The sequence below is a fragment of the Chanos chanos genome, chromosome 5, assembly GCF_902362185.1.
Source record: "Chanos chanos chromosome 5, fChaCha1.1, whole genome shotgun sequence".
Classification (NCBI taxonomy): domain Eukaryota; kingdom Metazoa; phylum Chordata; class Actinopteri; order Gonorynchiformes; family Chanidae; genus Chanos; species Chanos chanos.
Window position 1 is genome coordinate 27,807,048 of NC_044499.1, and position 25,045 is coordinate 27,832,092.

Here is a 25,045-nt window from a genome sequence, read left to right on the forward strand (position 1 = left end):
CTTGCTAAAATCTGTCGGTATTTCACAGTCAGATAATAAAGTTGTAGGTCAGTTTATTCCATTGTGCCCCTAAATTCCTATACGTTTATCTGCCTCAGTATTTCTTCCCCAGAATTATTGGAGAGACACCTGACTGTAGTTGACAGTACCAGAAAAAACAACTCATGGAATCACATCAAACTGGGTTAATCTGGGTCAGATCGGGTTAATCTGGGTCTGAATGGGTTAATCTGGACCTGACATGATGCATAGCACTCACCTCTTCAAACAAACCAATCCAGCAAATTTTCCCAAATGTCCAGTCAGAGAATGGCCAGTGAGTTTTGACTGAATCGCTGGTGAAGATGAAACAGTGCATCAGTTTTCAGTTCACTGCCCAGAGCCTCTGGTCCCTGACTTTCCTGCATCTGTGTGTAGAGAGACTGAAGGGACAGGACAAAGTGTCAGAAATTTACAGTACCAAGTCTCTAAACTGTTCAGTAAGAGATGAATGAAAAGTATTATACAAAGCTGTCATTTTAAATCATCAGCTTTTAGTCACTAGTGTAGGGGCTGCTGGGCCCGTAGACCATAATTCCCTGCTCAACCTCACAGGTAATCCGAACCCATGTTCTCAACTTTCACTGCAACGGTACTGGATACAGTAGAACTGTAAGCGATGAGACAGTTGCGCCCTTAAAACCCGCGCCGAGAACGAAATTCTTTCTCTCTGGCAGTGGATATCCCTAGCGAGTGATCCTGTCTGTATAAAGAGATACCAGTTTCTCTCTGGCGATGGATACTACACTTAAAAGAGATACTGTTACCTTGCAAGAAGAAGAACAAAGAACAACTACGCGAGTCATCTGTACTGAACTTCTGGATTAAGATTACTTCAAAGATCATCGGACAACCCACGGAGCCCCGAGGATCTTCAGCTGACGAGCTGTGAAAGGAAAAGAACTGTTCTCCCTGGACCTGTGTTCTGCGCTGTTCACCGGACAACAGAAGATGCACCTTCGGTCGCTACGCAAGAGCAATCTCAAGTAAGGCTGGCATAGGGCAATTGTTAGTCTTAATTGTGTTTAGCTAAAGTGAGGAAAGTGTTGTTATTTGAATTCATTCGTGGTTTGGATATATACACTGTGATTCACGTTAGATTCAATCTTAGACCAAGTGTTATAATTGTTTTCTTTATTATCTGTATTAGATAGATCGTGCATGCGTTCTTTTTATCTCTCTCTCCCCTCTGTCACACCACACACCTCAACACTGGGATTTCAGGAATAGCTAAGGGTTGAATAAAAGTTTGGGTTTAGGGCCTAGTCAAGACTAGCTCTTGAATTACGAATCCTTTGTCCCTCTCCCTTGCACGCGTTCTTGCTACCCATCCCCAACTCTCGTTCGTGCCCTGTGCAAACGCTTGCGCACTACACTCATACCACACCTACCTCTCGCCTGTGCGCCTGCGTACAGACACTCTCCCTCGCTCCTCCTTTTGCCTCTAGTACGCAGCTGCGCATATACACGCATACACCCACACTCTCACACGCGCACGTTCTCACACACACACACACTTCCTCCCACTCTAACAGTTATCTACTCATATACTCATTTAATCTACACTATAAACTTGCACATAGTCTCAGTACCTCTTATACATTTGTGCCTTGATGATTCTATTTGCTGCTGATTATTGATCATACCCTATCAGTATTGGTTTTCTAAGTAGTGCTGATTATTTTAATAAATTGTATCTTTGAAATAAACTGTGCCTTGTCTGTTCTTGTCACAATAATCACTGAATGCCAACCTCTGACAACAAAGTACTCCCGTTACCTTCATCAATTTAGTTATTTCATGAGTATTACATACTTAGTAGTAGTTGTAATATATCAATGGTAAAATATCCGCTAAGGTTGTAACATAGTGTTATTTTATAGGTTTGTTTCATTATGGTTAGTGGTTAATTATAAGAAATTAAACACCAATTATCAATGATTAATAATTTTATGAGACTGATTTATTAACCTATTGCACCTACACTAGCTTAATAAAATATCTTTGATTATTTGCATAATTTAATGTAACAATGAATAGTTTTTAAATAAACTGTCCTTTAAAAATTAGCCTACAGTTTACTGGGCAGTAAATAGCCCAGCAGCTATGACGGTAGGTTGTACTTTATCTAAATGGTAGGTTATGAGTCTATTAGGGGCTAATGAGGACATGTGTGCAATGCCACAATGTCTGGGTCAGTATGATTCTCCTCCAGAGTTTACGCTACACTTTTTTTTTTGACAGCCAATATGTAATATTCCAGAATTCTGGCCATGCAGAACTCCCGGACACATGTTTTTAAATAGCAATAGAGTAGCCTACATTTAAACTGCAATAAAACACAAAACACAAACGCTATGATCCAACAAACGTATTTTATTCAAAGTAGTCAGCACGAATTAACTCTTTGTAACTCTTCGCAAACATTAGCCTACATTAAATGTATGTTTCTTTGAATTCCAAGTCTGTCAAATTAAATAACTTGACAACAGGCTAACTGAAGACGCAATTAGGTCTAAAATAAAATAATAGGCTGGTCGGTCCGAATTCCAAAACCGCGTTTGCTTTAATATTTCGGAGTCATGCCAATATGCGGAGTCGACCCAAGGCGCAGGACTGTTGCTACAGAGGGAGCATGGTGCGCTATAGGCTTTTTATCTCGCATAATGCTTAGTCACATGACCAAACACTCAGCAAATCTCTCACTGTCGTAACAGCAGAGGCAAAACCAAACTTTTGCATTATATAAGTTTATATTTAAGTTATCCTGACAACATATTTTATAGGTCACACAATATTAGGCTATTTAATGTGCTATTAATGAATTTGTTCATTTATTTATTTGCAGGGCTGTATAAAGTAAAAGTGCTCTTGCTAAAAAAAGTACTCTAAACAGAGTTAAAATATCCCTCTTGAAAAATATTTAAGTAGTCAGTCATTTACAATTAACAAAAAAGGTTGTCAGTTAAACTCAGAGAACTTTTTTTTTTTTTTAACAAGAGTACTTGTACTTTTACTTTATACACCCCTGTTTATCTGGAATATTTCCCACCGGACATTTTGGCCATTGCATTGTGTTTATCTGAGGGAGAGTGCCAGGAACTATGAAGACCTCAGTGCAGTTTGAGTAGGTAGGTAGGTAGCAGAGCAGGACAGTACAGTAAAATATGCTTAATCGACAGAGGAGTTGCGGAATGGCATGATGGCGGTTCTTCACCCTTTCGATGCAGTTTGAGATATCTGTTGTATAGTTAGCAAATTAAGATGAGTTTTTAAATGGTAAGACTAATTGTTTAAAGTTAACTTCAGTGGTTCATCTTGTAAAAGAAAAAAATTCCTAATCTTAAAGCGCTGACACCTTGCTGTGGTGGATTAGCTTGCATGCCTCTGTGACCCTATGAGCTGTTTAAAAAGAGGGATCTTCTTGTTTCATCTATGGTGAATTGCTCTGGGGCAGACAGCAGACAAAGATCAGCTCTTTATCAGTTATTATTATGTATATATATTTAAATTCTTGAATGATTCTTAATTCAGATCACACTACATGAATTTACATCTCAATTCATTAACCTGCGAATAGTAATATTTGGTATTACAGGGAACATATTTGTAAATCTCTGATATCTAAGTATTTAAGGACCTTCTTTGTGAGTATGTCCCTAGAACTGGATTGATTTATGGTAAAATATGTAATTGTAGTAGCTGCTAGTTTCTGCTTTCTATCCTTTTTCACCTATCAAAAGCCATATTTGGTGGCCATTTTGAAAGATGGCTGCCATGGCCCCAAGGGGCCAAATTTGAGGTGCCCCCATTTCGAAATCTGATCAGACCACCTTTATGAGTTTTTCAACCAAAGTCGATGGTTTTATCATAAACTGCACAGCTGTTGTGAAAATTTGAGTTTAACTGCCCCACTAGGAAGGCAGCTGATAACAGAAGAACCAAAAACAGAGCATAAGAGACATTTTGAAAATACAGGCACATATAGCCTGGTTTCTCTATAGAGACTCACCTCAGCCCTGTAACGGTCTATCAAGACTCACATCAGCCCTGTAACGGACTACACAGGCTCACCTCAGCCCTGTAACTGTCTATATAGACTCACCTCAGCCCTGCAACTGTCTATACGGACTCACCTAAGCCCTGTAACGGTCTATAGAGACTCACTTCAGCCCTATAATGGTCTATAGAGGCTCACCTCAGCCCTGTAACGGTCTATAGAGGCTCCTGTCAGCCCTGCAACGGTCTATAGAGGCTCCTGTCAGCCCTGCAACAGTTTATAGAGACTCACCTCAGCCTGCTGAACAGCCGCCCGTAAACTCGGCCCTCCAAGCTGCCTGGAAACCTGGCACTTTATAGCCATTTCTTTCAGCAGCGCCTGTCGTCAAAAACAGTGGTTTAGCTCATGCTGAAGAACTTCAGGTAGGAGACTATCCACCCTGGTAAACAGCTGAAATGTTTCAGTGAATGCAAAAGCCATATCAGACATCAGTAAATAACCCGATTTTACAGAACTAATGATTAACATAACACGTGAACACACCCACTCCCTCTTTTTGTGTGTGTGCGCGTATACATGTCTGTACCTGGAGACGACACAGTATTGCATGGTGCAGTCCACATACTGCTACCACAGAGTCACTCTCAACCTGCAGCTCCAGCACAGAAAGAGGTCCTTCATTACAGACATCAGTCAGCACCATCTATAGTAAAAACATACACACACACACACACACACACACACACACACACACACACACACACAATGACCAAACAGGTCATAAACAGCAGTATTTTGGTAATCAACCTTACTTACATCAAAATGTTAACAAGAAAAGATAATGAAACAGTTGGTAAAATGTGAGGGAAAAAACTGAAGTTATTTAATTAAGCATTGGAAACCTTAACAATTCATTTTATATTTTGAAATATTCTCAAGTGACAAACTATCAATATTTCATTAAAACAACAGGATAAACTAGATTCCTTGTAAATAAAACACTTTCAAAAAGTGAAAGCTGTAAGCACACTAACACCACAAAAGAGAAAAACAGCACAAATACAGCACACTGTAGCACAGTAAAAGAGAAAAGAGAAAAAAGAGAAATACAGTGAGTGAAATGTACATCCATCATAAATATAACTAAAACCTTATGATTTTCCATAAAAGAAACTGCTCACACCTCTTTGGCCAGGAGCCTAACAGAGGGTCCGCTGGGGAGATGGCCATGCACCACTGGGCTCTGTAAAGGCCTTATCCTGTCTGCTCCTGGTGTCGCAGAGAGAAGCCAGTCCAGCAAACACACACAGAGAGCCAGGTCTCCAGGCCCTCCACGACCCAGCCTGGATCTCAATAGCTCTGAGGACACATGCACAGTAGCTTCAAAGGGCCTGGTCTCTGAGGTCCGCCCTTCATCCAGGATCAGAGTTCCCCTGGAGCACAGGAAGGCATCAACAGGGAGGTTTTGTGGAGAGATGTTTCTGTGTCTTAGGGATTCACCTATTCTCAGCACGTCTAGCCAATCCACCGTTACAGAAGTCAAATCGAGAGAGACACAGGCTGTGTCAGACTCAAATCGACACACTGAAATGTCACTGACTGAGAGAAGACCAGTATCAAGTCCAAGTAAGGCCAGCGTAGGCCAGACGAGACTAAACTGGATACTCAGTGGGATAGAGAGGTTACATCCTGTTCTCAAAGGCAGTGCCACTTGGAACGACTGCCCCGAGTCCAGTTTTTGGAGTGGCAATGAGTGAGTCAAAGTGGAGCTGGTATTGTTGGTGCTACTAGCACAGGGTGTACCACAGATCTGAACAAAGAGAATCAATCCCCCCTCTAGTGTAAATGGGCTGTTGTTTTCTATGGTGCAAGTTAGAATCAAGCTATCACCCTCTGTTGAGGTGTTCCAGTGCGTTGTGGTGTGACATCTAATTGGTTGTTGTTGGACTTTTTCGTTGCTCTGATTGGTTGACAGGAGGGCACAGATGTTAATGACTTGGTTCAAACGTCCGAGAGCTTCATTTTTGGACAAGAGCTTCTGCCTGAGAGTGATTGCCCTGTGTATGAAACAGTCACATAGAAAAACAACTCACATGTACTTTTCAGAAGAGCAATATTATCTTTGTACCTCAACAGTGAACAGACCTTTCCCACACATTTCCAATGCCTGCCAGCAGGTCTTTGGTCCTCTGGGCAGCCTGTGATGAGGGTGGTGTAGACACGTTCCGCTTATAAAAACACTGAGGAACTTTCACCCACTGGAGCCTTCCTCTTAGAGTCAATATCAGCAGCTTCCCAGATTCTACATACACATATACAGATACAGACACACACACACACACACACACAAAAAACATGTAAGGATACCAGGGCTGTACTGAAAAATTCAAAGCTTCATTCACTGAATTGGCATTTGATTGTGAAATTAAACATTCCCTTATTAGGAGGGGTGTAATACATTCCCTTATTAGGATGGGTGTAATACAAGAAATTTAGATGCTAAACGGCCTACTTTTTATTATCATTTAACATAAGCAATTTTGCCAATAAACACACTTGCACTTTTTGAATTTCAGTAATGGAAGCCTCATGTTGCTCTCCATCAAGGTGTCATAAATTTGTGCATATGCTAGGAATAACAAGGACTATATCTGACAGCTACTGATGAGTGTGGCAATGTTACTTTATTATCATGCTTTAAGGACTTTTCATTTTGGTAAGATAGCCGATGACTTTTCTGACTAAACAATCTGTTATCAGGTCTAAAGAATTTCATTGATTTTTCTAAACAATTTAAGCATAGTTTGCAACTTCGTTTAGCACAGACTGTCCGTTTACAAGACGTTGGTTTTTATTAGGCCGATAATTTACTGCATGTCAGACATTGGATTCTTTATGCAGATGCTCTTATGTTTATTAAAAAATGTCTATTAAGAGTGTTAAACTTAAAAAAAAAAAAAAAAAAGTGTGACTTGCAGTTTCTCATATTCATCATCTCTTTATTCATATTATTGAGAAGAAGGTAGCGTATCCCGAAACAACAAGCCAAAATGATGACGTCATGTCACAGACATTCAAAGCTATGTTCGAAAAAGGCTGGTTAAAATTCGATTGGCAAAAAATGGCATTTGACACAGCCCTAAAGCATAAAAAAGCTGAAAGACAGATATGTAAATGTGTTTCTAGATTATAGATTTTGACTCTAACACTGTTAATAAAATCATTAGAGTCAAGCCAAAAACCGGAGGCTTAGACTGACAGCTCAGTCAAGGATACTATTCAGTTTCGCTATAATTCACTGTAATTGCCCTTTGAAATGAATAAAATGCATTCCACAGAGTAGCAGAAGTTTATCATAAACATTAAGACAGGCTGATCTACCTGCAGTGTTCACAGCAGCAACCGTTCCGCTGATTCTTAGACCCACAGGGCTGTGGTTGCCTAGCGTTAACTGGTCTGACTTTGATCCCTGCAGCTGTGTCTCCGTGGTAACAGCCGCACTGAGCCGCAGGACAAGTAAGTCTGAGAGAGTGCTGTAGTACAGATGGCTATCATCCACACACGCACACACCACAGGCCCCTGCACACTGAGTTCAACAAAGCCTGACAAACAGGGCATGACTCATTTTCTGAATGACTGCAAACAATGAGATCTATAAAATCCAGAGAACAAACATTAGAGCACTGAGGTCTGAATAAACAACGGCCTTACTGCTGCCTGCCTCTCTGTTCTCCTTGCCTCCCACCACCAGCAGTCTCCCCATCTGTCCAATAGCAACCAGGCATTGAGGTCCCTTCTCCCCGGTGACAGAGGTTCCGATGAACACGACTGGCTGCTCAAGGCTGTGGAGCACTTTTACTGGTGGCTTTGCCTCTCCAATTGGCTCAGCAGACCACGAGAGGCACAAAGGAAAGTAGCAGAGACGTCCATCAGGTAAACCACAAAGAACAACAGGAGAGTGTAGGATGGATGACTCTAGCCCAAAGAGGAGTGTGAACAGCTGGGGCTCGAGGAAGAACTGTTCCTGTGGTCCGTCGGTTATGAATGATGACTTCTTACTAGGGCAGACACAGCTCAGCACCGGAGGTGGGCTCTCCTCCTCCACACAGTCCATGAGAGACTTCGAGGCCATGGCTGGGATGTGGAACTCACCGATTTTCTGGAATACCTCCACCACTGTGGAAAAGCCTTGCTCTTTGTAGAGACTAAAATTCCAGACACTGTCCCTCAAACTGACAGTTATCAGGACATCCTCCACCAGGAGGAAAGAGCAGATGTTTTCATCTTTGACCACAATGGATTTGGAGGACACAGCAGACAGGGTAGGAAGAGGAGCATGATCTATCAAGAGGCTTGGAGAACTGTGAAAATGATGTACAGTCAGGCAAGGGGTCAAGATGTTGTTAAACCAACACTACAGAATGCATTACAACATTGCGGCAGAACAGTTACAACTTTAATATTGTTTAACATATATTTGACATACTAAAGTATCAGGCGCTTTCAATCCGTAATCTACTTGACAGTTACAGCGCAGTGAACGTCAACCTGGGATTGCTGACTGAGACATGAAACAGCCTACATTTCCATAACCAGGGTTATCTCATAGTATAATTCGCACTCTGTCCATAACAATAATACATCAATAACGAATAGCAAGTACTGTTGGTCTTCACCTGGTCTCCGTTGGCAGAGTGTTACAGTAAACGCCATCGTTCCTACAAAGGGCAAAGAGACGATGCTTGTCGTCACCACGTGCCGCCAGGGCCGTCACGGGGGATTCAAACTTTAGAATGGCCTGCAATATTCCAACATCTAGTTAAATTAAATCTCTATAATTTTATATTAAGGTGGACAGATCCACATGAGTATGGCTATGCAAGATGCAGTGCTAAAAAACACAAACCGTGACTCTGCGTTCTTTGGTGCTGAAGACGAGCAGGCTTTCACTGCCACTGGTTAAAAGTACTTCAGTTTTTGTGGAGCTGATTTTCGCTGAAGTCGTGTTTGAGTTGGCAAACTCTGTAAGAGTTTCGACTGAACATCTAAAAGCTTCCATAACCGTCGACAAAAAACACTTAAAACTTTCATCGGAGATTTCACATTTCTAGTAAGACAAGTGATTCTTTGTCCATAAACTTATGTGTGTCGAACACACACACACACACTAATGCCGTTGGAATTCTTGACATTTCAGCGTATGAATGTCGGAAAAAAAACTACACCATAAACTGCTTCTCAAGGTTGAACGAGCCGCGCCACGCCATTCAAAGAACAGGAAATATAAGGGGTGTTTACAGCTTGATACTGCCATCTAGTGCAGTGGATAATAAGACATGGTTACGACAGCGCCAATCTTTCAGTGGGTTTGTTCCAGTTATGACCAGTTGCTGCACTGACAGCACTAAAATACGTTTTAATCGTCATTATGCAAAATACTGATACCTTATTACTTCAACCACAGTCTTATTTCAACCAAGGTGCACAGCATCTTGTTTGGTGGTTTGGATAAGAAAATGAACACTTTGCAAGAATTTTAACATATTAATTATGGGATCACCCACTTTTCGTGCAGTCATTGTCGCACAATTTGTGTGTAAATACGCATACATACAGTATTTAATCATAATTTGGCTTAAAACAAAGTTCCCAAGTACAGATCTCGTCGCTCTTATCGTTTAATGAACGTTTTGCGCTCAATAAGCGTTCTATAATCGTTATACCGTTTTGCGTCCTCTGCAGGCCAAAGGGCGTTAGTGCTGAGCTTGTTAACAACAAGTTTACAACTCAACCCCGAGTTCAATGTTTAACTATTCTCACGTCGTAATGCTCCTCCTCAAATCGAGAAGTAACTACAAACTAGTAAATAACAGTTAGCGGATGGACAGAAATAGCCAGCATACAGCATAGTTGTAATTGCTACTTGTGGTGCCGCTGGTAGTACTAGTAATAGTCGCCTAGTAGTAATAGTAGAAGTAGTATAGTTGTAGCTGCGCTTACGTAATTTTCTCCTTCTTCTTTTTGTTGTTGTTTAGATTCAGCACATTATTTCGTTTTAGTAAGAACAGCTGTGCTCTCTCTCAGCATTCTTTGTTCTTTTTCTTTCGCATCGCTCCTCTTACAGCTCCAAGGAAGGTCGCGGTTCCTCAGAAAGATTTAGTGATTATTTAGTGCTTATTTGATTTAAAAAGCCACTCAGCAAAACATGTTTTCGAAGACTGTCTTGGCCCGACTACGCGCAGGCGTTCATTTCTTCAAGCCTTCGAAATTCCTGCAGAGAAACTGTGGGAAACCACTCGTGTTTGTTCAGCCGAGCTGGTAAGTTGAACAGGAAATATGGTTTTATTAAAAAAAAAAAAAAAAAAAAAATCAGGTAGACCCACTACCCTGAATTGTAGAATTGCCTCACCGCTTTGACAGAAAACCACACATTGTGACTAAGCATAACAAGGACCCAGACTCATCTTGGGCTGGCAGTTGATCTGCTGGTTTTGTGTCACTTTACGAAATTCAGTTTTTTTCTTAAATAACAAACTTACTAGAAACAAGTTCAAAAGCAGATGTAGTCACATTTTAATTAATCAATGCACAAATCAAAAGACTGAACAGATTCGGTCATTCTTCTTCATGTGTGCTTTTTTATTTGTAAGCTTACATTTTTTTTTCTCTCTTTTAGATTTTCTTTTTCTCTTTCTTTTCCTGTTCTCTTTTGCCTTCCTTTGTTTCATATAATGTCGCACAATTTGTCTCTGCTCATCCGCTTTTTTTGCATTGTTTATCTGTTATCTTGTTTATTTCCCTTTGTTCTTGTTTACTGCAGCTGTTTTTGTTTTATGAACTCTAAGTCAATTTCCATGAAGTACATGTAAGCTACAAATCACATTGGTCATTGGCATAATGTTTGGAACCAACAGCCCTTGTTCTTGCACTGGCATGTCCAGCTGATCCAATGGAGGAAGCTTTGTCAGATGCAATGATAAATATAGCATCAGCTGCAGTTCCTTACCCAATCTCAACCATGTCTTCACACGTGTTCCATACCCAATCTCAACCACATCTTCGAATGTGTTCTAGGAGAGCCCCTTTGCAGCGCCTGCGCTGAGGGTGCACGCATCTTTTGAGTGAGGACCTGCTTTTGTCTGTGGCAGAACATGTAGCTGTGTTGAAACCTGAGTGATACCTGTATAATGCATCTTGTCATGAGATGAGGTTGTGGAAGGCCCTATAAATGATGAGCAGGAATTCTAACCAGATTCGCTGTTGAATGACAACCCAGAGCAGGATCTGAAGTACAAGACTAATGTGATCTCTGGTATAGCATTGGTTGAGAAGATGGGTAGCAGAGCTCTGGCCAAGTTGTAGTTTGTTGACAACTGAGGTGCATGTGTGGTAGGGAATGCTGTTACAGGTGGTAAATACATGAAAACAAGAGGGACATAGACAGATAGTACATGTGAAAGTCTCAGTGATGAAGCAGAAATGTGTGAATTGAACCATGAGTGGAGAATTAGGGCCAGTGATGATAATGCTGGATTTTCCTGGGGTTTTTTGGGGGGGGGGGGGGGGGGGGGGGGGGGGGGGGGGGGGGGGTTAGGTTGTTTAGGGCTGTCCAGGATTGAGTGTCTGAGAGACAGGTAGTAAGGGTGGAATAGTGGTTGGCTGGAGACACAGAGCTGGGTGTTGTCTAGGGGTGTGAATGGAGTCCATGGTGGTGGATGGTGAGAATGAGGATGAATACACAGGGGGCTCTGATGATTTTGGGGTATTTTGGAAGAACAGGACTATGTTGGACTTGCAGTCGTTTACATTAATGTGCCAGAAATTGTTAAAGCTTTTATGATACTCCACTTGTCAGCTGTTACTGCTTCTCACATAATAGTTTTTTAAAATATGTACCACAGTTTTCTGCATCAAATTAGGACCCATGTTTGTCTCTGCCTTTGCTTTTCAAACTGGGAGCCATGCCTCTGTCTTATTCTCTTTTGCTACTGCAGTGTTATACAAGAACCTGATATGGTAAAGTTCTTGATGGTATAAACTGGTCAGATCTGCTGTGATGTTTTTCTCTCCCCTCTCTCAGTCCCTCTCGTTTTCTCTTTTATCAGTGCAATCCATGTGGACAGTCCTCCCACTGTTCCCAGTCTCACCATCAGCTATGCCCACGGTACATCCTCCATCTCAATGCTCCCCCTGACGGTGGGTCAGAGCCTGCAGAACACTGCCGAGCGCTGGCCTGACCGGGAGGCTCTGGTCTTTCCACAGGATGGAATCAGAAAGACTTTTTCCCAGTTCCAAGTGGATGTGAGCAGCCGACTCTCAGTTTATGTTTGTCCACTAGCCAAAGTAACCCCATGACGGCAACCATTAAAGATGTTTATGTTCATTTTGCCTGCTAGCCAAAGTAACCCCATGAAGGCAACCATCAAGGGTGTTGTGCACGTCCCCTGATTCCTCCCTGTTTGTATAAAGCTGTGGTGTAACAGTTAAAACTGTAGTGGTGTGGCCTTTACTTGTGAGCATTCAGGTAATCTCAAATGATTCACATCTGGAGGTATGGGGGATAAAACATCAGAATGGGTGTATAACAAATGAACAGCGAGCAAACATGACCTCTGCTCCACATAAAATCTCTTTCAAAGGTAATAGTTCAGATGTCAGGAATGATTAGATTATTTATAGCTTGTCCCCTTGAGTTCCCTGCCCCCAAATGGTACATCTGTAGGTTTCTGGGACCTGAACTGGAATAAAGTCACTTGGTTTCACCTAGTGATAGACAGGACAGAGGTCATAGAGGGTTGTCCATGACTTCAGCTTGCATAAGCATGACTTGACAAGTTAAACATTCATGAGAAGATGGGTAGCATGGCTCAGATAGATAGTACTTGCTGTGGAGCTGTGTGAATTTTTGATGTCATTGTCTTATGTTCACAGTTAAAAAGGAGGTGCAGTCAGTTTGACCTGATGCAAGATACAAATGCACACGCACTCACACACACACACACACACACACACACACACACACACACACACACACACACACACAGGGTCAAGTTAGTTTTCTCTTTGGTGTCTCATTGCTGTATATTGGTTGCCCTTTCCAGGCAGGGAGAAAAACAGAGGTGGAGGCTTTGATATTCAGCATCCCACAAAGATCCAGCTAGTAGATAGAGTAGTGATTAACTTGACTAAGAAACACCACCAGCTTTAGCCAAAATATTCCTCCTTCCCCCCGATCTGTTACTCCTCAGAACAGACTTATGCATTGCAATTGTTTTTTTCTCTCTCCTTTCCTCTCTTCCTTGTGCATGTGTAATGTATGTTGGTCTATGTGTTGGTCTATTTGTGCAGTGTGTAATGTATGTCGGTCTGTGTGTTGGTATATGTGTGCAGTGTGTAATGTATGTCAGTCTGTGTGTTGGTATATGTGTGTAGAGTGTGAGGTATGCTGGTCTGTGTGTTGTTACTGTATATGTGTACATTGTGTGAGGTGTATTGGTATATGTGTGCAGTGTGTAATGTATGTTGGTCTGTGTGTTGGTATACGTGTGCAGTGTGTAATGTATGTTGGCCTTTGTGTTGGTATTTGTGTGCAGTGTGTAATCTATGTCGGTCTGTGTGTTGGTATATGTGTGTAGAGTGTGAGGTATGCTGGTCTGTGTGTTGTTACTGTATATGTGTACATTGTGTGAGGTGTGTTGGTATATGTGTGCAGTGTGTAATGTACGTTAGTCTGTGTGTTGGTATATGTGTGCAGTGTGTGAGGGGCTGTCCGTGTGTTGGTACAGGTGGATCAGGCTGCGGCAGGCCTGTTGGCCTTGGGGCTGAAGAAGGGGGACCGTTTGGGAATGTGGGGTCCTAACAGCTATGAGTGGATTATAATGCAGTTTGCTACAGCCAGGGCTGGCATCATTCTGGTAAGTGTCTATGACTTGCTCTGAGCATGAGCCCAGAGATACTGATTTGGATGCAGTTCTGAGAGATAATGAGCTGACTAAAAGCACTTTTATTGTCACTTCTTCTCAGGTGTCAGTGAACCCAGCCTATCAGCTGCACGAGTTGGAGTTTGCAATGAAGAAGGTAGTTATGCTGTAATAAGCTCAGGATTCAGCTTCAGAAATTCACTAATTCACTAATTCACATTCAGAAATGTCTCTGTGCCACCCATCCAAAGATTCTTTGTCTTTTTTTTAGTTTGTTGGTTTGGCTTTGACTTTTCCCTAGGTTCAGTGCAATGCGATTGTGTGTCCATCTCAGTTCAAGACACAGAAATACTATTACATGTTGAAGCAGCTATGCCCTGAAATAGAGACAGCCACTGCCACAGGAATCAAGAGCATCAGGTGCAGTATCTGTATGTCATCAAAATGTTGCTTCTCGCAAAGTCCAAAGCAGTGTTGATATTTGCATGCACAAAACTACATAACATTAAGTATGCTGTGTAAACAGAGCACTCTTCATTCTCACCCAAGAGTTTTCTCAGAAACATTAACCACTCATCCCAGTCTCATTTCAAATCATATGCTTCATCCTTGTACTGTTGAATTCTACAAGAGTGAGTCATATATAGCCAGCAAAGGACTTTTTTGTTTTCTCTTTGAAACTGTTGTCAAAATGTTAATTTACTCTCTGTTGTGTCTCAGAATACCTGAACAATACAGTCATATACACTATAATTGGATTCCAAAGTTTGTCCGTCTTCTGCTTTTTCATTTTCAATCACCCTCATAGTGGCACTGATAGACATATCTAACAGAAAATCAATGGTGATGAGCAGAGACCAATCATGTTTTTGTTCCTTTGTGGGTTTAGACTTCCAGACCTGCGCGTAGTCATTTTAACAGACAGCCGACAGCCTGGAGCACTGCACATGGACGATGTGATGCAGGCAGGGAGCAGCCAGTACCACCAGGAGTTACAGGACCTGCAGAAAAAAATCAGCTTTGATGACCCGATCAACATTCAGTTTACTTCGGTCTCCAACATCTTGTTGATAACATGTTAAAATATTAAGGAATTTGTGAAGTCTTTCACATCATGCATGATAAATTATTCTGTTGCTTTGTGTTGGCAGGATATAAAGTTTAGGTTGGAGTTTAGTGGTGACTATGATTAGTCTGGGGTTTAATAAGACTGTGATGAGTCTGGGTTTAATATGACAGTGATGAGTCTGGGTTTAATATGACAGTGATCAGTGTGAGTTTAATATTGCTGTGATGAGTCTGGGTGTAATATGATAGTGATCAGTCTGGGTTTAATATGACTGTGGTCAGTTTGGGTTTAATATGACAGTGATGGGTCTGTGTTTAATATGACTGCGATCAGTCTGGGTTTAATATGACTGTGATCAGTTTGGGTTTAATATGGCTATGATCAGTCTAGGGTTTAATATGACTGTGATGAGTCTGGGTTTAATATGGCAGTGATCAGTCTGGGGGTTAATATGACTATCATCAGTCTAGGGTTTAATATGACCGTGATCAGTCTGCATTTAATATGACTAAGTTCAGTGTGGGGTTTAATATGCCTACGATCAGTCTGGATTTAATGTGACAGCGATGAGTCTGGGGTTTAGTGGTGACTATGATCAGTCTGGGTTGAATATGGCCAGTGATCAGTCTGGATTTAATATGACTGTGATCATTCTGGGTTTAATATGACAGTGATGAGTCTAGGGTTTAATTTTACAGTGATCAGTCTGGGTTTAATATGGCAGTGATGAGTCTTGGTTTAACACTGACAGTGATCAGTCTGGGTTTAGTGGTAAGTCTGGTTAGTCAGGGGTTTAGTGGTGACTATGATTAGACTGGAGTTTCCCAGATTCAGGTCTCTGTGGTGCTTCTAGCCTAGCTGGGTGTCCATGTGAGCACAATTGACCATGTTCAGTGGTGGGTTGCCAGGAGGGGTTTGAATCCCTGTCACTGCAACAGCGACTCCTACTGATTAGTTAGATTAGCGATGGGTGGATCTTTAAGAATATTGTAAACCTCTTATAGAGCGGCCCTCCGTGGTTTAGTGAAAAGAAGCAGTTGGCCACTCACCATGTATTGAGGGGGTAGTCTGCACTCTCCTCAGCCGGTTTCTTTCATACATAGGATTCATAGAAACCTGTCTGTTGATGTGTTATGGCCATGTGTTCCTGTTCCTATTAATGTATACCTGATGTATGCTATATTAGGCCAGCTTGCTTAAACTGTTTAACATGTTCCATTGTCTCTAGACTGTTTCTTTTTGTGATGTTTGTGTTTGTTCCATTTTCAGGGAACAACTGGAAGTCCTAAAGGAGCAACCCTGTCCCACCACAACATTGTTAACAACGCTTATTTCATTGGTCAGCGACTAGGCTTCAACTGGAGAGTAAGTGCACACCCGAGTAAAAACAGAGTCCAGTCCATTCTAGGGTAAAAACAGAGTCCAGCCCATTCTAGGGTAAAAACAGACTCTCAACAGAATTACTATTTAATGAGAGTGGAGCACAGCGCCAGCAGGCAGTTGTATGATGTATTTTAATGTAAATTAACACAACCCTGGTGTGTGGCACTAGACTAGAAGCCAATAGTAAATTCTCTGTTTTTATCTCCTAAATACTTACTTTTTAATTAGCTCTTGGCTTCACTTATTTGTTTATTTATCTATTTTATAGCCCACTGTGCGAGTGTGTGTGCCCGTGCCCCTCTATCACTGTTTTGGCTCAGTGGCGGGAGGCTTGGTGATGGCATTGCATGGTGCCACTCTGGTCTTCCCCTCCACAGGGTATGACGGACGCGCCAACCTAGCAGCCATTCAGAATGAAAGGTACGTCCAGTGACCTCTGCTGCATCTGTCTCTCCCACGACATCCTGCTAAACAGCAACACGTGTGACACTCAGTCAGTTATGCTGTCTGAGGATTTGATTGAAACTAAATATGTGAATGATATGTAAGTGATTCATGAGTGAATGATTTATGGTGTTCTAACCATTCATACTGACCTATACGCACTACTGCCTGATGTGTATGAAATCATAGGCTGTACATGCTACATACTTCATTGCATTTTACTTGAAGTGCTTATAATTACATATAAAAGTTTTAGGATGAAGTACCCTGAAAAGGTTAAGTTGTAATGCTATGTGAACTGATGTCCTGTGGTTCTTTAGGTGTACGTTTGTCTACGGTACTCCCACCATGTTCATAGACATGCTGGGCCAGCCCGACCTGGCCAAGTTTGATCTGTCCAGTCTGGAGGGAGGTGAGTGAGCAAATATTTTGCTGTCATCATTTATTATCAATAAATGCCTATTCAAATATATCAGTTTCTCTGCTGTTAGTTTGATAACAAACACGGATATAAGTGTAGTTATGCAGTAAAATATATTTAGTTTTATTTCTATTTATTTTTTACTGCACACATTGTCATAAAGCAGTTTTGTCTCGAGAGATGGGAGAAAAAAATATCACAATGTCGGCAATCATATTAAAACACATGATTACACAGGATCACTGTGTGGAGTGGTCTGGGTCAGCCAGACATGCAGGACATTTCTGCTGTGTTTCGGAAAGGGATGTAATGGTTTTGTTCTGAAACAAAAAATCTCTAGTTCTGGGTTCAGTTCACCCTACATGTGTAGTAAATCATGGATTTTATTTTTTACCTCAGCTCTTGTGGATGATTTTTTTTTAATGTGATGCCAAATTACAGGCAATACATATTCTTACTATGAGAGAACATTCCGCATTGTGTGTGGTTTTGATCATTAAGGTGAATGTTAATGATAATGTGAAGCTAGTACACCTTGTCTTTTTCTCTTCATTTTTCACTGCAAGAATACAGACTGTATGCACCATGCTTATCATTTGGTGTGTGTTTGGTTTAACTGAACAGATGATTACAGCAGCTCGAGTGACAATATTGACAAGTTATCATTTTAAAACAATATAACACTTGGTGTCATTATTCAGTCTATACATAATGTAAATTATATTGGAATATGGGGCGGTGACGCAGTGGATAGCGCTGAAAGAAGGTCTTGGGTTCAATTCCCAGCCAGGTGGCCAGTGTCCTTTCTGTGTGGAGTTTGTGTGTTCTCCCCATATCTGTGTGGGATTCCTCTGGGAGCTCCTGTTTCCTCCCACAAGTCCAAAGACATGCAGGTTAGGCGAATTGGAAACACTAAATTCTCCCTAGGTATGAATGTGTGTGTGTGTGTGTTTGTATGTGTATCTGCCCTGCAATGGACTGGCAACCTGTCCAAGGTGTTTCCCCGGCTTTGGCCCCATGAGTGCTGGGATAGGCTTCAGCACCCTAATTAGGATAAGCTGCTTAGATAATGAGAGAATGAGATGTTGGAATATATGAATCCACATAAAGGAATGAAATAAGTCTAATCAATAGGCTTTCTAAGCAGGAACCTGTTTTTCTCATGTGAAAGTGGCTGTGCGTTGATCTGAAAAAGATCAGACCAGCTGGTCATCATTTTTGCTGTTGTCATGTGTTTATTTTTTTGTCTCAAGTGACAGTCCCGAAACTGAGGACCCTCCTGCCTCAGTCAGATCAGCAGTGCCTCAGCTGAAGAGTAGTTTTCTTACACTGATTTTCTAATAGAAGAACCCCAAAGAGATTCAGTCCCATTCTGTGAAGAATGTTGTATTAAATTAGTTCTTTTTGTATTAAATTTCTATATGTTTAAGCCATTTCTATATGGCCCAGCCATGATGCAAACTGAACCCTGGCTCAGAAACTGAGGTAAGCATTGGACCATGATAGGGCAGATCTCAAATTGGAACACTGTCCAGAGAGCTCCGTCATATTGTCACAGTGCTGGACCTGGTGGGCTTTGAACCCGGGTTGCCAGGGCAGAAGACAAGCACCCAGTGAATGCCCCACCCAGGACTAGGGTGAACCCAGTTGCAGAGACAGACACTTGAGTGTAGGTTAGATCTCAAAAGGATTTTTAATGAACAAAAAACTCAAGCCCAAAAGAGACAGCTCAATCCAAAAAGGGAAAAATAAGAGATCAAATAGGGGAAAAAACTCAGGCAAATAGTTATTACAAAAAACAAGCAAACTGGTCCGAAAGGAGAAAAACAGGTTCAGTCCAAAAAGGCAAACAAAAACATGTCTTCAGGCAAAAACATTACACAGTCCAACAAGGAAAAAACTCAGATGGCTTACATGGAACAGGACTCTAGAACGCAGGGGAATGGCTCAAAGACTAAGCAAAGTTTGAACAAAAGACCAGGGTTTAAATAGACAGACAAGACAAGACACAGGTGATACACATACAACAATAATGAACATTAGGGAAACTGAACATGTGACAAGGACAACAGAAAGACCGAGGACCCCTATGGCCCAAAAAAAGGAATTACACCCATAGTCATGACACATATGCCACCACCAAACTCACACACAGTCCAGTCCAGAGTCTTGCAATAATAAAAGGCTTTGAGGAAGAACCCATTAATGAATGAGAGGTTGTGGGGTAATGAAAACAAGGTTTACCTAGGGTAACACTCATACAAACTTATTTGCACCACTCTGATTGTGAGGGTTTGTGTACAGTACAGCTCTCTTTTGGAACAGACAAGACAGACAGTTTAGTCTAGATTTTAGGATTGAGAATGTGTTTGAATCTTGTAAAAGAGCACAAAAGCTAGCCTGTGGTTTGGGAGTTCTTTGAACTATGTTGGTTTTACTGTAATAGAGGAAAAGCTGACAATAAACAGAAAGATGTATCCTGGCAATGATAAGTATGTGCTGGCGGAAGGGATAGCAGATCCTACTCCTCTATGTGTTCTGTAGTGAGTGGTCTTCCAGAGACGCTCCAACAGCTGCACACATCTTTTACACGGTTGCACTCTGCTTGGACAATGGACTCTTCTCTAGTGTACCAGGAAAAACAGTTAGCCATGTAAACTGGAGACTAGGGTGAGGTGGTATATAAAATGACCTCAGTTACCATGACTATGTTCAGGCCAGTCTCACACTAACCTAATCATGCAGATAGCGTAAGTTTCTTCATTTTAATGCATTTAAAATATGTAAAATACATTTTCTGCAGTGGGAGGGAGTGGGATGGCCAAGGCACCCATCTGACAGTGTAACAGTAGGCAAGTCCATTCAAAGACCTTCAAAAACAGAGTGTGATTGTAAGTTATTAGTGAAAGTGAAATCAGGTAACAGTCACATTAAACAAGCTTGCTATGGTGGTGTGGTTTTGTGCTGGCTCATAAATTAATCCAAGGCTCATTTGGTGAAAGAAAAGCAATGACCTTTCCATCTTATGTGTTAGTACATTTGTTTTGATCTTTTCTAGTGTTTAGGGGTAATTTATCACCCTGGGGTGTAAATCTATAGGCGGACACTTTATTGCAGCCTGCGTGTTTTGTGTGTGGTTTACATTTGCATCTTGGCCGTCCAGATGTCACCCATTTTCCATAATGTGGAGGTTCTGCTTCTGCAGTAGGAGAGAGGAAGAATGCCATTACCATTAGCAATTAATGAATGCAAAGTAAACACATATATCTCTCTCTCTCTCCACTCTGTATCTCTCCGCTCTGTGTATCTCTCCACTATCTGTATCTCTCCACTCTGTGTATCTCTCCACTATCTGTATCTCTCCACTCTGTGTATCTCTCCGCTCTGTGTATCTCTCCACTCTCTGTATCTCTTCATTCTGTGTATCTCTCTGCTCTGTGTATCTCTCCGCTCTGTGTATCTCTCCACTCTCTGTATCTCTTCATTCTGTGTATCTCTCTGCTCTGTGTATCTCTCTGCTCTGTGTATCTCTCCGCTCTGTGTATCTCTCCACTCTGTGTATCTCTCTGCTCTGTGTATCTCTCCACTATCTGTATCTCTTCATTCTGTGTATCTCTCTGCTCTGTGTATCTCTCCGCTCTGTGTATCTCTCCACTCTGTGTATCTCTCCGCTCTGTGTATCTCTCTGCTCCGCGTATCTCTCCACTATCTGTATATCTTCATTCTGTGTATCTCTCTGCTCTGTGTATCTCTCCGCTCTGTGTATTTCTCCACTCTGTGTATCTCTCCGCTCTGTGTATCTCTCCACAATCTGTATCTCTCCATTCTGTGTATCTCTCAGCTCTGTGTATCTCTCCGTTCTGTGTATCTCTCTGCTCTGTGTATCTCTCCATTCTTTGTATCTCTGTATATCTCTATACTCGTGTTGTAACATGTCTGTGTTTTGGCATTGCAGGTGTCATGGCTGGTTCACCCTGTCCCCCTGAAATAGTAAAAGCAGTGATCACAGACATGGGTGTCAAACAGCTGTGTGTGAGTACTGCATCCCAAACATTCACATGCTGAAAGCACTGGGTTTTAATGGTTGTATCTATTTGCACTCTTCAGGAGCACACTCAGACCAGTTTTTATTTTTCTGGATACATGCTTAACTTTTTCTGGCTTTCAGCATAGTTTCACATCTTGAATATCAAAAGAAGAAACTTAAAAAAAAAATCACACAATATTTAATTCCTGGATTTTTTATTAGAGGTGAAAAGTGATGCGCTGTAACACAAGTCTACGATATGGTTACAATGTTTAATATTCAGAGTGTATATACTAATTCCTTTAAGCAGTTAGTTGACAATAACCAAATCAAATATATCCCTGATTTGTCTTTGACATTTATCTGTACGAGTGAATGATTAAAACCTGACTCAGTCTCCTTTGTGTTAAGGGGAAAAGCATTGCTAAGCAAGGGGATGTAAAAATGCAAAGTTTTGGAAACAATCTTTATGGCAAACCATAAAGGATTCTGTGTTTTCTCTCATTTTGAATAAACAGTCCAATTTTTTTTCTTTTTTTTTTTCACTGATCACTCTTTTCTGGCTAAACCTAAACAGTTCAGTGGGTATGCTTTAAAGATGTAGAACATTTTTCATGAATCCAAATTAGATAATTCTGTATGATCCATGTGCTGTCTCACCATGTTTCTGTGTGACCTTCTGGATCATAGAATATGGATACCGTGTATGACTGTACCATGTGACCCCTCTGGGTCATAGAATATGGATACTGTGTATGACTGTACCATGTGACCTGGGTCATAGAATATGGATACCCTGTATGACTGTACCTTCTTCTTGAAAAGCTGCAGCTTCCACCTATCACCAGTCTGTCTGTTGTGTCATTTGTCCTTGTTTAGTGTTTAGACACCACTATCTTGTCCTAAAGGCTTCTTGGCTTCTATCATGTCTTTTTGTGAGACTGTTTCCAGCTGCCAGCGCTGTTTTGACTGACTTCAATCTGTGAGAGGAGGTCAAACAGAGTAATTTTTGGGGTGGTTGTCAGTTGAAGCTTGGTCAAGGTGTTTGTAAAATCTGTAGCAAATTCCACACAGCAAGTCTAAGACTGAAAAAACTTAAGCTATGCACAGCAAATAAATTAGAGCATAGTGGATACTTCTGTTTGTAAAGTGTGTGGATGTTAGCTGTTACCTTGACAACAAGTGGTTGGGTGTGCTTTGCAAAGAAGGTAGGGCCTGTCATCATGGCAACACATGATGTAGTCTGTTTCTGTGACAGATGTTGTGCTGCTTGTTACCATGGCAGAGAAAGCCAAAGTTTATTACTACGACAAAGTTCTGTTATGAAGTTACCAAAGTTTCACCAAGTCAGGTCAAGACAAGGTGTATGGGGTCCAACTGCTTAGTGTGTATGGAGATAAATTCCACAGTGGAGAAGACGGAAGAGCAATGTTTGTATGTGTGTGTTTGTATCTGTGTCTGTGTGTGCATGCATGTGTGTGTATGTGTTTAATATGTAACATGTGCTGGCTATGCTTTTCTGCCTACTCACACAACCAGTGTTTGTGCTGTTTCTTTTTATTTGGTCAGTGTGTGTGAATGTGGTGTCACCGCCCAGGTTCATGGGTGAACTCATGCAAAGAATTAAGAGTGAAAGAAATGGACAGTCCTGAAGTAGCAGTTAGCGTTGCTTCCCTTCTCTGCACATGGGGCCAGTCATCTGGACAGGCCGTGGCCCTGCGTCTCCTGTGGAAAGAAACACAGGGACAGCCAAGTGAGACAGCCAGACCTCACACTCTGCCCCACATTCACAATTGTAAAGACGCGTGAGGCCAAATGACATCTCAGACACTGAAAAAGAAAACACAGATGTTATGAAGAAGGAAAGGCATCAAGGAGGAAAAAAACATGATATTCTGCAGAGATACAAAGTTACTGCCCAAAGCCATGTCCTGACCACAATTATAAAGCATGCCTCCCACGTGTCCGCTGTGGCTGATTGTGAAGAACACGCAGTACAAACACTGTGACCTTCCGCATTCACCAGCACTGTCTCTCTGGCTGGAAGCAGTGGCCAGTAGCATAATGAAACTAAATCAGCACCCTGCAGTGATGACTGTTCTTTAGATTATTGTGCACGATAAGTGTGCAGATTAGCACCTTGAGTAGATCATAATGTTTTAGATTTGATCAGAGCTGTTTTCATTTGTCACTAGAATGATATGTCTGTACATAGCTTTACAGGTAATGATCTTTTACTCTGGATGGTATATTGGTTGGTGCCCCGAGAGGTAGCCACGGTGTTTTGGTGTCTCGCGTGTTTGTTTTACTAGTTAAATTTGCACATGGCATTGCAGTCCCGACTTACTTTTGACCAGAATGAGCTCTTACATATCAGGGATTTATCACTGAAAATATCCTTCCGGACTTTGTATGTATTCCCACGGAAATTCTTCGGAGAAACCCACCGGGAGACCATCAGCCGTCCTCCTGCAACAAAGTGACGCGGAAGTGGAGAGCTCATGGGAGAAGGGGCGGCGTGCTCGTGTGTCGTGGGAAATGAGGCTTTCGACTGGCGCTTCCCGGCATATTTCTCTCTAACGTGTGCTCACTCAACGATAAAATGGACGAATTAAAACTGCGGGTAAGAACAACAGAGGACTTTTCCACTATATTTGTGTTCTGCTTCAGTGAGACATGGTTAAATGAAACTATTCCCAACACCACGGTGGAATTACCTGGCTTTTCACCACACAGAGTGGACCGCGACCCTGCTCTCAATCAGAAAACCAAAGGCGGTGGAGTATGCATTTGCATTAACCACGAATGGTGTGGAGACGTTACTGTTTTGTCCAAAATGTGCACCCCGGAACTGTAATCTCTCATCATCTGTTGCAAGCCATTCTACTCACCCAGGGAATTTAACTCTTTAACACTAGAAGCACCGAGTGCCGAGCGCCGGTGTCGTATGAAATATAGAATGGCATGAAATCTGGAACGGGTGCATCCGGTTAACCATGTTCACAGGAAATGCGTCAAATTCTGTCTACAGTTACTAATGTAAACTATCACATTTGGAGGCACCAAACTGTGAAACGGCTGTTAAAGATACAACATACTTACAAAAAGTAAAGTGTGAAAGAATGAAATCCCACTTTTGTGGTGTATCTAATCCCTTTAAAATACGTTTGGCTAACCGAGCCGCTAATACAGATAAGCGATGCTTTGGTATAAGTAGGCTAAACCAGCACGGCGCTTCTAGTAAGACGTCACAGCGGTCAAATGACCGGTGCTCGGGGCTTCTAGTGATAAACTAATTGTAGACGATACGATATGGGATGTACATTACATGTCTATACGAACAAAATTATTGTCGTGAATTTGTAGTTTGGTAGTGCGTCTGGCGATTAGGTATCGTGTTGCTTTTCATTGATTATCATTGATTTTCCCACTTTGATTTTGCAATGCACCGTTGTATTGTCGACAGCATTTGATGTATTTCCTGTTAAAAAGGCTAACCGGATGCACGAAATGGTTAACCGGATGTACCCGTTCCAGATTTCATGCCGTTCCATATTTCATACGACACCGTTCCATATTTCATACGACACCTGTCATTTGACCGCTGTGATGTCTTACTAGAAGCGCTGTGCTGGTTTGACCTACTTATACCTAGAAGCGCCGAGCGGCGGTCATCTGACCGCAGTGACCCCCCAAAAAAAAAATCTTAGCACTCGGTCAAATTTCAGGACCCTCCTTTCA

At 41.7% G+C, this 25,045-nt stretch overlaps 2 protein-coding genes across 2 annotated transcripts in view; one reads left to right on the forward strand and one right to left on the reverse strand.

The window, feature by feature from the left end:
• Window positions 1-302: 302 nt before the first annotated feature.
• On the reverse strand, window positions 303-9,099 carry faap100 (FA core complex associated protein 100). The gene is made up of 9 exons (XM_030774839.1): window positions 8,947-9,099; window positions 8,717-8,838; window positions 7,752-8,401; window positions 7,421-7,642; window positions 6,185-6,341; window positions 5,223-6,096; window positions 4,626-4,742; window positions 4,331-4,417; window positions 303-422 (listed from the first exon to the last, which is right to left on the reverse strand). Exons 1-9 carry the CDS (start codon window positions 9,097-9,099, stop codon window positions 303-305), a joined length of 2,502 nt encoding a protein of 833 aa, XP_030630699.1.
• An 805-nt stretch (window positions 9,100-9,904) lies between these two features.
• The window catches only part of acsf2 (acyl-CoA synthetase family member 2), a 32,473-nt gene continuing 17,332 nt past the window's right edge, over window positions 9,905-25,045 (forward strand). Inside the window, exons 1-10 of the mRNA XM_030773592.1 lie at window positions 9,905-10,358; window positions 12,146-12,341; window positions 13,826-13,954; window positions 14,064-14,117; window positions 14,262-14,380; window positions 14,850-15,012; window positions 16,299-16,394; window positions 16,681-16,832; window positions 17,177-17,268; window positions 21,233-21,309. Coding sequence (XP_030629452.1) covers window positions 10,246-10,358; window positions 12,146-12,341; window positions 13,826-13,954; window positions 14,064-14,117; window positions 14,262-14,380; window positions 14,850-15,012; window positions 16,299-16,394; window positions 16,681-16,832; window positions 17,177-17,268; window positions 21,233-21,309 — 1,191 coding nt within the window. The 5' untranslated portion in view covers window positions 9,905-10,245. The remainder of the gene's footprint in view (window positions 10,359-12,145; window positions 12,342-13,825; window positions 13,955-14,063; window positions 14,118-14,261; window positions 14,381-14,849; window positions 15,013-16,298; window positions 16,395-16,680; window positions 16,833-17,176; window positions 17,269-21,232; window positions 21,310-25,045) is intronic.